General features: G+C 47.9%; 1 protein-coding gene across 1 annotated transcript in view; it reads left to right on the top strand.

Annotated features, from left to right (window-relative positions):
* Window positions 1-9,019: 9,019 nt before the first annotated feature.
* LOC119089475 (V-type proton ATPase subunit B) overlaps window positions 9,020-13,722 on the top strand; it is a gene marked incomplete in the record, with an annotated part of 15,339 nt that continues 10,636 nt past the window's right edge. The window contains 4 exon segments of the mRNA XM_037212186.1: window positions 9,020-9,360; window positions 11,689-11,843; window positions 12,868-13,039; window positions 13,310-13,433. Of these exon segments, the coding sequence (XP_037068081.1) occupies window positions 9,276-9,360; window positions 11,689-11,843; window positions 12,868-13,039; window positions 13,310-13,433 (536 nt within the window).

The following is a 13,722-nucleotide window of genomic DNA, read 5'->3' as shown; positions in this document are numbered from 1 at the left end:
AGTGGTGATTTCAGGATGTATGCAAAGAGGATTTGGTTTCGTACGCGGCGACGCAGTGCCCAGCGCCACCTTGGCACATCATTTCTGAAAGGTTAACTACCGCAAGTCAGGCTCCTCGTGGGCGCTGTGTACCTGCATTCGGCTATGTTTAGGGAACACCCATGAATTCCCGGAAGGGTGGACCGCCAAAGGATCGCAGGCATTGCGTGTTCGATTTCGCCACGAATGTGAAATACCGGGTCAAGTTTACTAAGCTGGAGGTCTGCCCATGGAGTTGGATATTGACTATCTTGCAGGACATTTTTAGGGTAGTCCGGTCGTTATGGAGTTCTGTTTAAAGAAAAAAGTACATGACCTGTGAGAGCTTGAAACGGTTTGCAAGACTTCCCCGATTCGTGAATGGCTACGTATGCAAATAGGCCGGTGACAATTACAAAGGAACGTTCTGTGGGGTGCGTTTGGCCGTGGCTGAACTCGCAACTTCCACTAAAAACCAAACCGTTGGTCCTGCTGGTGTCATAGCAGGGGTGCCAGCCCATAACACGTGCTATCGCAGCGATTTCGTGTTTCCGCGAGACGGCTCGGCGGCTGGAGGTGTGAAGCCCCCGGCACCTGCTGCAGTTGAGTGCCAAGCCTGGAGGCATGCCTCGGAGCGTTTGATGCTGGCACGTCAAGATTGGCATCTGTAATTGGCTAGAGGATGGAGAAGCATTTAGGAAATTCCTTGAAATAATATTTGCGAGATGTAACCGCGGAAGACGAAATCGCAATACATACGTTCGTGTTTATGGTTCAAGTTCAGAGCCTGTAACAACACATCAGCTCGAAATTTATTACCGGACGGCGGGGTCTTAGCTCCCGTCTTATATCTTCCGCTCGCCAATCCAGGTCTTCTCGGAGGATTCCGGCGTTGAAGAGCTTCCGTACTTCAAAGGTGACTTGTTATGTCTGAACACTTGTGTGCTGGTTTCGAGGTTTGGAGGAGGTGGTGCTGGTGATGGTGGTGGGGTGGGGGGGGGGGGGGGTCTAGAGGACTAAATTCTTTACATTAATAGGTTATGGATAGATTACATACACCAGACTTATCCGTGAAACATAGAAGCTGATCAATTGAGACTAACTTTCTTGGCCACGGTTGTCGTCACGTGTAGATAAATTGGATGCAACAAATGTTGCTCTTGATTTCGAGTTTGAAGAATGCAAAGCACACATACGTGCATAGAGTAATGCCATTGTTTACAACATCGTTAATTTTCAAGAAAAGTCACCATGCAAACCGATCTGAGGCCAGAGATCTTGGGCCGAACAGAATAAAAAAGCTTTTTACAAGCGGAATGGACGCGTTATAACATATTGAAAAATTTTAAACGTTTTTAGCTGATTCCTCCATAACACCCCAGCAAAATCGTGCTTGACAGGCTACCTTCTAGTGTAAAAGTAGTGTAATTTTGCGTAAAATGGTGACACACTAGTGGAACCATGAACACCGACAAATACAGAAGGAATGTGGTTTGCAATCAGTTGGGAGGCAGGACTCCAATCTCAACTGGGAGGAAAGTGTGTCAAAGTCGGGAACAAACTCGTTCTTATGCATTTGGGCAGCAGAATTAGTCATTTTCTGCTCAGCCCTCCAAACTTATTTTATGAAGCTACACCATTGGGGTCCAGAATCTGCTCATGCGTATCGAAGTCGTGGGTTTGTATTTTTTAACGCACAATGTCGTAAATAAGATGAAGCAGGTACACATAATTGGGAAAAACTGCGGCAAAGTCGGTCGCAAGTTCTCTTACCTTTCGCGTTTTTGTAGGGTCTACGCTCAACATTTTATCCCTAACTTACCTTTGCGTATGGAAATGTGCAGACAAACGATGTCTTTCCGTATGAAAATAGGCAATTTCGCGCTTTTCGAACCGTACCGGCAATCACATCTTAATTGTACGCTGGAGAGAGGTAAAACACCACGATCGAAATCAAATTGTCAAATCGAATCTTTGAGTTCGAAGTGAATTCAAATCGAAATCGAAATCAAATTTTATAATTGTACCGGCAATTGCGCCTAAATTGTACACTGGAGAGGGGTTAAGCAGCACGGTCGGCATCTCCGCCTTAGATTGTCACACAGCGGGCGAATTTCGGCAAAATTTGAAAAGTGGCTTAGTATGGCATGACATTTTGGTAGTCAACTTATACTGGGATGCCCTCAATGGAAAAATAGGCATACCAACTTATTTCCATACGCATTGGTTACCAACCATTCCTGCGGCCTTTTTGCGGACGAACTTCGTCTGCTGCAAGCATTCGCTTGCGCACGGTCGTTTACGAGCAGTTGCATCCATTCCTTACGAATAGGAACTTTTCCTATGCGAAGTATTTAGCCGATGAACCTTTTGCCATCACGCACAGTTTACACTCATAATTTATGCCGGAAGAACATTGGCTTGCAGCCTTTTGCATGCGTACTTTTGCTAGACGAGCTCACGCACATTTACGGACGAACAATTGCGTACGTGCGTTATCCATGCATACTTTTTCATTGCTATCCTACATTCTAAAACCATTTCGTGTTGGACCGTGCTGCCACCTATTTCAGATGTGTACCAATCGCATGGAGAGGGGTGAACTGATCACATGTAGAGGTCAGCACAACGATACATATATAGCACAGGTTTTACAACAGTACGTATGAAAAAGTGCACATGCATAAACTACGTGCACACTTGATCGTGAGCGAATGCGCGTGAGGAAAAAGTTCGTACGGCAGAAGTACATGTGCCAAAGATTGCACACAAAAGTTTGCAAGGAAATGTTTGCATGATGTATTACGCCTTGAAAATGTTCGCATTAATAAAATTCGTTTGGAAAAAGATCCCATACATAAAGTAAGCACGTCATTGTTCGTAAGCGATCAAAATTACGCATATGCCCATATGCCCGAAGCGGGGAAAGTTAGCTTGGCTGAGACGCGCACGCAAATGTTCGGGAGCCAACTAGGCGTAGGAGTACCCCACTAATGTTTAGGTATAGGTATAGGAGCAGGCGCAGGAGCATTCCACCAATGCGCACCCTGGAGTACCCCTGCGCGCACCGCACTTTCCGAGGGGGCCAAACATTAAGCCTATGGCGATGCATGAAGAGAATTGACGTGGGGATGGTAAATGATGCTTCTACGGGGAGCCAGAGTGTTCCAGGACAAATTGACAAAACAAAATTGCGCACTGATAGCCCTTAAACTTCGCTGAAATCTGACTTCAGGGGATAACCTTAAGAAGAAATTCCAGTGATTCTAGCTCAACCCAGCGCACACCCTAAAGAAGTGCTCTCAGGAAATACTGGGTCGGTTACAAAAAGGGTCGTCATCAAAGGAGGTGCTTCAAAGCGGATAACGGTAATTTGATTTATCATTTTCCTATCATTATTCATCCTTATCATTTTCCCTGAACTCCGATTTATTTTATTTGAGCAAACTTATGCCGGGTGCCACTTGCACATCTGCATGCGAAGTTTTGCGTATGCACTACAGTCGGGCGGAATTAATTCCCGATGAACATTTGTGTACAAACTTTCTGTATTTACATCAGATATCGACACACGAACCTCTCCTGGCGTACTTTTTGAAACAAACGTCATCCACAGTGAATACTTGCTGTAGGACCAGGGTTCAAATGGCTTAAACAATTGCGTACAATCTTCTTCCATGGTAAGCTTTGTGCGTTTGAACATTTTTGTTTCGAACATTTCTCTGACGAACATTTTACCATGCGATGCTTATTCATGCATGCTTTAGCATTACGAACTTTTGTCGTCACAGGCTTTATACACCACATACTTTATCCTGGCGAACATTATGCGTGTGTATTTTATCCTTCAAGCGACTGTCGCGCGCAGTTTTTCTATCCGTACTTTTGCTCGTGACCACCTAGTACCTACCGCTGGATCAGTCAGCTATGCCCCGAGTGTGCTCAGTAAAAAGGGCACCGGGGTATGCAACTTAACTCACCCTACATGCATGAACCTTCCGAGTTTCGTTTAACGTGTGATTTAGCCTTGGGATAACGTAAACATTTACGACGCCAGTAAATGAAGCGTTGATTTCGGCTGATGAAAGCCTGCGTTTCACAAAGAGGACTGTCACAAGAAAACCGATGTCACTGTACATTGCACACCATCATTGAGATTGGACACAGGAATGACAGTTTTGAGACGTCGGCGCCGTATGCTCAGAACTCAATGACCATGTTGGGCCTTCTTATCATGTAGCCTCTCAATGCGGCCATTTTGGGGCCATTTTGCACGGTTCAAGCCATACCGCGCTTGTGGTCAAATACGAGCAAATAAGATGATTTGATCCATTGCAATTCCTAAAGAATGACTCTGACCCAGTGCCATACACTTTCTTTCCCAGGGCTGAGGAAGGGATTTGGGCTATTCCGAAATGTACAATTCAGCAGAAATAAGCCGATTGAAATGCTAGATTCTCGTATTAATCATGCTTCAGCTCAATCATACTTGAAAACCTATCAACTCAGCATAGTGATGACATCTTAAAGATTATTTCGATTTGTGGAAAATGTGACAAAAGTGCGCTGGCTTGGGAAACATCTAAGGTTTGATATGCTCCGTAAATCGTGTCATATTCGACCGAATGATTGCGACTTGAAGGGACTGTCCCACCTTTGAGACATTTTTGTTCTTCAAAAGCACGCTATAGTGAACCCTCAGGGTACGCCCAATGATACCACTGGGCAGTACCACTGCACCACCGTGGCATAATAAGGATATCGTCATGACATAATGAGGATATCGACTCTAACCATTTTCGCGCCCAAACCACGCTGGCAACACTCTGCAGCACCAGCACACTTATTCCCTGCTTGCGCGACCGCTGTCGTCATGACAACGACCGTTTGCTCCCCTACTGGTGCGAACAAGGGACCGTTTGTGATTGACCCAGCGGGCGGCAAGGGCCTATTACCGACAAGCGCACTGGTTGAAGTTTGAACCAGTGCGTCGCTATGGACCATGCGATACCCTCATTCCCAAAGCCAAAGTGCGCTCGAAAAGAGCCACTGTGTTAAGCTCCATAGGGGATAAATTAGAGCCAAAGTATAACGCTTAGTTTAATTCGCGGGATAATCGCCGTATGCGCGCATATATTTTTATCTAGTGTTTCACCAATGTAGTCGGTGCTGCCCCAAAGCCCAAATCATCATCACATCTAGTGTTTCAATCTTTCGTGGCATTTATTACGCAAGCATTTTAACACATTAGTGCGTTGCAAATATCTCAAAACACACACGTTGGAAAACGCGAGGCAAATGGAATACATTACTACCAAGGAGTCAGATGCAATTGATACCGCAGGAGCGGCTACTTAAGATTAAAAGTCCAAGCCGTTCAAAAGGATTCGAGAAAACTGGCTGTCATTGATCAAATACTTTGCGTTTAATCTAACAACAGGTTGTACAAAAATGTCGGATGGTCCCTTTAAGTATGGTTCAGGATGTACTGGAGGAAAGTAAGAAGAAGAGAACCGAAGCCTTCGAAATATAGCTGGAGAAAAAGAGTGGTGCAAAAACGACTTACAAGTAGGACTGCACAACAGTGTTTTTTATGGTCTTAGAAAGGAAGATTAAGCGACTGAGTGGTAGCGATTGCCAAAAAGTAAAGCAAAGGGAAAACGCCAACGTTGAGGAACCACACAGCTGTTTAAAACAACAACAAAAAAAAACCCGCCAGATTTGAAGCCAACCAATGGAATGACAACGAGGAAAGAATCGTTGATGTATTGGACAAGCTTGGAGAAGGCATTATTCGACTATTACGCCTGTGCCTTGATACCACATACTTGCTGGTCAAAGACGATTTTCATGAGCAAACGCGGGGTACAGCAATGGGAGTTCACGTCAGTGCGGTGCTAGTCAATATGCCTATGGAAAAATTGGAGCGAGAGGTATCGAATGCTCTTCCTCCTGAAGTCAAGTCATGGAGAAGGTATGCAGATGATGCGCTTGCCGTGTTGACAGAGCACTACGCCCAAGAGCTCCTCAAACACTTGTGTAATAGAAACAAGGCATGCCCGCGATCTTATTCACGAAAGAAATAAAGTGCAAATAACTCTCTTTCTTTCCTTGACATTTCAATATCACAATTTAGAGATGACGCCTCAGTACAGGAATGGTTGGAAAGATGACACGCGTGAACAATTATCTGGACTTCATGTCACATGGTAGTAGTCAGCACAAAGAGTCTGTGGTCAGATCTCTCGTGCACAGGGATTTTCCGGTCAAGTCGAGACAAAAATAGGAAAGAGAAAAGGAACGTTGGCATACTTTAAAACTTGATAAGCACCCCGCTCGTGAAGAAGTGTTTGAAAATATTATAGAGACCTAGGCAGACTCGAAGGAAAATCGGGCGCTCCATGATCATACTGTCTGCAAAATGAGCGTCCAAGAGAAAATCGCGGAGTTTGACACCACAAGCTCGCGAAGCCACCAGACCATATGCTAACCTTCGGAGTTACCTAAAGTGATGCCAAGACAAGTTAAACAGCGTGGCAAAAGATCGGAATAATTTGCCGACACACACGCCAATGCGGAAAGGCTTATGTTGGAAAACCATGCATAAGCATGAACGGCTCAAAAGCAGATAACGGTGAAAAAACGCGGAAACAAACATTCAGGTCTATGAAGAGACATTCTATACGCAAGCCATAGTGGTGAAGATACGCAAAATTGCAACACAAAAAATGGTATCAAATGGTGAGCACATCGCATGCATTGAAAAGTTTACATTCATTGCCTACCTGAGACGTAAACTGATCATTCATCTTGCTTTCGTTGCCTCAGAAGGATGTTTATCCTGAATTGTGGCTGACTTTGCATTTGTTATAAGCACTGGTCTAAATTTGATTTGCATGGTGCTGATTGGCATCACACAACGCAATACTGAGCATTAGATACTCGATACCTAATTACTGGATTGACCAAAACTGAATGTCTCCGCTCGAAGTGATTTCAAACATGCAGCCGTACGCAGTAAGTAAGAAAAGACAACCCAAATCCCATTCAGCCTAAATAAATACGATGCAACCTTGTGCGCAAATATTTGACGTCTCTGCATTAAAGACGCAAACAAAAAGTTAACCGTTGCAAAACTCAGAATGCGTTTTAAGCGATTATCTGACGCCACACCGTACAAGACAACGACGTAACCGCAAGCGATCGTAAAACGTTGTACGTGCACTGCAAGGGATGTGTAATAGACACGTCATGGATGGTGTGGTCTAAACAACATGCTCTCGTCATGCGACATGCTGTTGTAGCCGCACGCTGCAGTTTGTGGTTCTCACCATTATCATGCCTGCATGCGTTTCGGTAACGGTGTCCCGACGACAGTGCTGCTGCAAATAGTGCGACCGAAAGAAATATGACAGCAATAATTCTACGCCACTTTACTGTTACTGTGAAAACTTTCACATGCTTAATTTATAAGCGACATGACTTGTACTACAATTACTTGTTTATGCACGGCACAAGTGCGACACAACGAAAAGCATGCTTCAAAACCTGCAAAGACTTCTACAGCTTTATTTTCGAGCGTATGACTTTTCCTGCCAGCACTTCTGCGGGACATTGGTGCTTGATATTAAAACACATGCCATAAAGCCTTCACCCGCCGTTACTTTTACTGAAATACTTCTACATGCTTTACGATTGTATGCGACATATTACTTCTACTGCCAACACTTGGGTGGGACATTGGCGCTGCGCGGCAAAATGGTACACTCCAAGAATTTACATCCACTATGGCTTTCGCTACAAAAACGTCTGTGTTTTTAACAACTGTGATATCACTTCTGCTCTCAAAACCTACACGCGAAGGAAATCTTGACGACAAAACTGATTCTTCAAAAATGTCGGCATTTCTGCCATAGGTCTAGCTTCACCGAAATCTCGGAGGTAGCCCACACATGAGAGCCATTGGGTGGGTGAAATCACAGCAGAGGTGATCACTCTATGGTATTACAAGATTTATTTTTTTCATTGATATTACTACAATGGCTCCTTCTGCCTACGTTCCTAAGCTGTGGCATGTGAGGCGGACACAGGTGAAGCTGCCCCCATTGCATCTTCGCCTTCATCCTCCTCCGGAATAACGCAGTGGCAAGCGCTGGGCGAGTGCCGTAGAGGTGGTTAGCTACATCACAAATCCACAAAATCTAAAATAAACAGCACGAGTTGCATGAAAATGTTGAGTTCGACCCGTCATTTGACCTCGATTTTGGCTTTTGAGGCGGATCTTGAAAGGTCAGGACTCCCTTACATACACTGGTTTCTGCGATGAAGAATGTTTTCATGCTTGACAATCCGAAACAGACTGATAAATTTTGTGTGGCATAGAGTTCCCCATCAGTTGACCTAGAAATTGACGCTGAAAGCCACGGTGTATTTTAAAAACAACACGGGTGTCAGATTTGGGGTACTCGTGCTTTAGTTAACTATCCGACGTGCTTTCAACGAAAGCAGAGCTTGCCAATGAAGAGCTAGCTAAATAAATGGCCATCTTCACGGACATCTCGGTGCGTTTACATTACTTCATTGCCCCGATTTTTGCAATTTCAGCACGCATTCACCTACATTGGCGCATTCATTAGCAGGGGGGACGTGTCTAGGCGGGCTCTTATATACCATGTGACGTGCCTATACACCTCTGAATATAGATGAAACATGTGCCAAATTTCGGGGCCCCGTGAGCATGTTTTGCTGATTTGTGGAAATAGCCCGATGGCCGATACCAAAAAGCAAAATAGGCAGGGTATGCTCCAGTTTGTTTATAGAATAAAGATAATGGGGAAAACAAGGTTAGAAGTATAGAAATTATAACTCAGTTATTTAGGCGGAAGTCATCATCTCAAACCTCAAAGCATAATAAATTGATGCCTATGAAGTACAACAAGTTCGTCACCTGATCCTTTGATCTTTGACATTAATGGCGTCCGTTGACGATGCTGGCGCCGAAAGAGGTTTTCGCTGGGAGGTGGAGGAGTGTTGCAGCTGGGCTTTGCTCCTGCGAGCGTGCCGGGTGTCGCGTGTGGGGGAATTTGTGTGCAGTGAACCCCCTGGATATATTTAAATCATTTGAGTGGCGTGCATTCTGTGGTAGGCTATAGCAGTCTGGATTAGATCTAGGCACAGGTTCGTGGGTTTCCGGACAGTGTTGCCTCCTCGCGTGGTGGGAGGTTTGTTAGCCCAGAAATCCCTGAGAGTGACCAAAGATGGCGACCACTATAACCGCACAACAAGCGCGGATTGACCACCAAATGGCTATCACGAGGGACTACATATCGCAACCCCGACTGAGTAAGTTCAACGTGTCTCCTGTAGTGGGGACTCAAATAATTGAGCTGTCTCCAGCATGTCCTGAATGATTGTTTTACTGATATGTACCATTTACTACCCTAAATATTCCTCATCTCATACACCATAAGTCATGAGAGGTTACCATATAGATCAGTCTGCAAACATGGCAAACCACACAACAGGTCATTTGGGACAGGTCCGATCCCTCCTCAAATGGGACAGCCAATGTCCATGTTCAGCAGGGGCCAGTTCTTTGATGGCAGGATCAATATTTTCCACATCCCACAATCTAACTCATGCCTGCTGACTTCTTATTGCTCCTGCTGCTGTCTTGCTTGAGATGGGTCAGAATCATACTGATTTTAACTTGAAATGTTTTGCATTTGATCAAATTAACACATTTCATAGTTTGAGAGAAATCATATGAGCATTGGTTATTTATGGCTTGTTTACATTTTCAGCATATACAGCAGTTGCAATATGCCCCTGGCTTGGGAGCAAACTGCCTCATGCTTATTCAAGGTTGAATGAGTGTATCTCAGCCTGAAATTTATTCTATTGTACCCAGGACAGTATCCCTACTTTGAGCAGTACATATCAAAACAGAAGTCAGCCATTGACATGACCCTGGCACATGTGTAGTGGGTAGCACACTAATTGATGGTTACTTTATTGCTGATATGTTTTTATGGTACAGTTGTTTCCAAATCAATTCCTAGCTTAATGTTTTACATTTGGACTTTCCTATTTTGTGTCATTTATCCATTTGGGCTATTAACTAATATACCTCTGCCAATGATGTAGTTTCCTATTCAGTTGGAGGATCTTCACAATCCCCATCTCAGGCTTCAACCCCTCAACTTTGGGAGGAAAGGGGGCTGTGTCTGGTTTAAAACATGTTTGGTGGCATATTTTCTAGGTATGCTGGGCCATTTTTCATTGTTCAGCCCTCCCAACTCATTTTGTGCAACCATACCCCTGACCTCAGCTGTTGCACCCTGTTGCTGTGTGCCAGGTCATGTTCAGGTGAGACCATCCTTGAGCTGTAGGTCAGAGTCATGCCTTTCACTAGCATACAAAACTGAATGGGAAGTGGACAGGACAAGATGGAAATCATTAGGACCAGACATGACCAGATGGGACTGGGCAAGCCAGGACTGGACTGATTCTGAGCTGGCCTCATGCAGCCCTGTCTGGTCCTGTCTGGCTCCTTCCAGTCCCATATGGTTTAGTTCATTCCTGTGCAGCGGCGTCCAGTTCTGCTCAGCCCCGCCTTTTCCTGTCTGATGCCTTCCGGTCCTGTCAAGTCTCGTCTCATCCCGCCTCGCCTTATCCCGTCTGATGCCTTGGGTCCCGTCTCACCCCGTCCGGCCCGGCCTTGTCTCGTCCGGTGCCTTCCGGTCCCGCCTCATCACGCCCGATCCTGCCTTGTCCTGTCCGGTGCCTTCCGGTCTCGCCTGGTCCGATGTGGTTCCGTCGTTTTGGTCCGGCTCCATCCAGTGCCTTCTGTCATTTTCTGTACTGAGATGACTGACGTAGTGGGAACGTGGAAGCGTTGGTAAAAGTTGTTCCGGCCATGGGTGTTATGTTGCTGTGTTTGGTTCAAGATGGATGCATTTAAAGTTTGTGTTCCGCATTTGTATAATATTTTGAACTACAACAGCCCCTTGAGGATCATTTGGTGCAGTTCACAGCCCTGTCCTTCTTTAGACCTAAGCGCCTCTAGTTTCTGATCCTCACACTCGCGAAGATATGCAAACGATATCGGGGGGGGGGGGGGGGGGGCTATTTCAAGGTCACCCAGGCATCCATGACGTCATAATAACATTATTCGAATCCTGCCATTTCATTAGGCATGCGGCGAGTAAAGTCAATAGCAATATAGTTAATGAATCGTTCATATCTGGTGTTCGTGAGCACGATTTCTAGACATAACAGCTGTCAATTGGCTCTCAATCAGTGTTGTGCATGGTACAGTGACGTAATCAAACAATGACATATTAATGGGTATATGTACCAAAGAAGGCAGTTGTGGTGTTTAAACCAGTCTTTTCCAGTTACAAGTACACCAGTAGATATAAGTGAGCTTATTTCATCATACATGATGTTTGCCTCGAAATCTTCACGCGTGGAACATTCCCTTCAACCCCTAAGTTGGTTCATTCCGTCAGATTTTCAGTGCAATGGAGACGGTATATCTAGTGCGCAAATTCAGGTTTTGATAAGCCTCCGTATGTCCGCATGCCTATGTGCGCGTGCCTGCAGGCGTGGACAGACCTTGGTGTGCCTGACCCCGCACGTAACGCGTGTTCCACCCGCCACCGTCAGCGTACAAGACGGTGTCGGGCGTGAACGGTCCGCTGGTGATTCTGGATGGCGTCAAGTTCCCCAAGTTCGGCGAGATCGTGAACCTGACGCTGGGCGACGGCACCGACCGGCAGGGCCAGGTGCTGGAGGTCAGCGGCTCCAAGGCCGTCGTGCAGGTCAGTGGCAGCAGACGCCGCCATCCGTCTGTCGATCAGGGGTGGCCGTGAGTCTTACCAGCCTGGCACGGAGAGACGGGCAGGAGGAGGGGCGAGGACAGGTGCAAGGGCGACGCTGAGGCTCACACTGAGGCTGGGACTGGGGCTGGAGCTGACGCTGGGGCTGGGGCTGACGCTGGGGCTGATGCTGAGGTCGAGGCTGAGGCTGAGGCTGAGGCTGACGCTTGGGCTGACGCTGACGCTGACCCTGAGGCTGAGGCTGAGGCTGAGGCGCACACTGAAGCTGGAGCTGGGGGTTAGGCTTAGGCTTAGGCTTAGGCTTAGGCTTAGGCTTAGGCTGAGGCTGAGGCTGAGGCGCACATTGAAGCTGGGGCTTAGGCTTAGGCTGAGGCTGAGGCTGAGGCTTAGGCTTAATGCTGGGGCTGGGGCTGACGCTGACGCTGACTCTGACTCTGAGGCTGACGCTGAGGTCGAGGCTGAGGCTGAGGCTGAGGCTGAGGCTGAGGCTGAGGCTGAGGCTGACGCTGAGGCTGAGGCTGAGGGCTGAGCTGAGGCTGAGGCTGAGGCTGAGGCTTAGGCTGAGGCTGGCTGAGGCTTAATGCTGGGGTGGGGCTGACGCTGACGCTGACACTGACTCTGGGGCTGACGCTGAGGTCGAGGCTGAGGCTGAGGCTGAAGCTGAGGCTGAGGCTGAGGCTGAGGCTGAGGTTGAGGCTGAGGCTGAGGCTGAGGCTGAGGCTGAGGCTGAGGCTGAGGCTGAGGCTGAGGCTGGGGCTGGGGCTGGGGCTGGGGCTGGGGCTGGGGCTGAGGCTGAGGCTGAGGCTGAGGCTGAGGCTGGGGCGAGGCGAGGCGAGGCGAGGGAGGAAAGGGACTGAGAGGGAAGGAAAATAAGGGAGAAGTAGAGGGGAGAGACTGCGCGGTTGCCAGCTCGGAAGTTGGACCCGAACCTGTCCGTCTCCGGCGCCGTCGCACCGGTCGGTCACTACCGGAGCCTGTCAGCTACAGCTGGGCCCGCGACCGGCAGGTGTTCGAGGGCACGTCGGGCATTGATGCCAAGAACACCATCTGCGAGTTCACGGGCGATATCTTACGCACGCCCGTCTCCGAGGACATGTTGGGTCGCGTCTTCAACGGCTCCGGCAAGCCCATCGACAAGGGGCCGCCCGTGCTGGCTGAGGACTTCCTCGACATCCAAGGTAAGCGAGTGCAGCGCTTACGCAGTTAACAGTCAGCTAGTTCATGCTATTGGTGCCACACGGGTGTACGCAAACGCATTCGACTGGCAGGACGAATCGTTTTTCATCTACTTCTGTTATGCATTCGTCATTTCTGTGGATGGAGTGACAGACAAGTATCTCGCCATGTTTTTCCTGCGCTTTGTCGTTTTCGGCTGCACGATTCGGCGTCTAGCGTCGGCCGCAGCGATGCTGCCTTCGCTGCTGAGCCCTGCGTGTGCCGCCCGCCAGGCCAGCCCATCAACCCGTGGTCGCGCATCTACCCGGAGGAGATGATCCAGACGGGCATCTCGGCCATCGACGTCATGAACTCGATCGCTCGCGGGCAGAAGATCCCCATCTTCTCGGCGGCCGGGCTGCCGCACAACGAGGCAAGTGGGCGGCGGGTGGCCTTTGACGGTGGCGACTTACTACGGAGGCGGCGCATGACCTCCTGTCAGTTGTCATGTTGTAGGCTCATTTGACAGGCAGTGTAGTGCATTGTGAAAACTCATGGTGTGCCTGCTTGCTGTCCTGCTGTTAGAGGTGGTCTGTGCGGAGCGGGGTGGTGGCTGAACACGTCTGGGAACGGGCCGGGCCGCAGCCTTAGCCGCAACCTCAGCTGCAACCGCAGCAGCAGCCGCAGCCGCAGCCGCAGCCGCAGC

The sequence above is a fragment of the Pollicipes pollicipes genome, unplaced genomic scaffold (assembly GCF_011947565.3).
Source record: "Pollicipes pollicipes isolate AB1234 unplaced genomic scaffold, Ppol_2.1 Scaffold_3087;HRSCAF=3621_pilon_pilon_pilon, whole genome shotgun sequence".
Lineage (NCBI taxonomy): Eukaryota > Metazoa > Arthropoda > Thecostraca > Pollicipedomorpha > Pollicipedidae > Pollicipes > Pollicipes pollicipes.
This window is presented reverse-complemented; position numbering and strand designations above follow the sequence as displayed.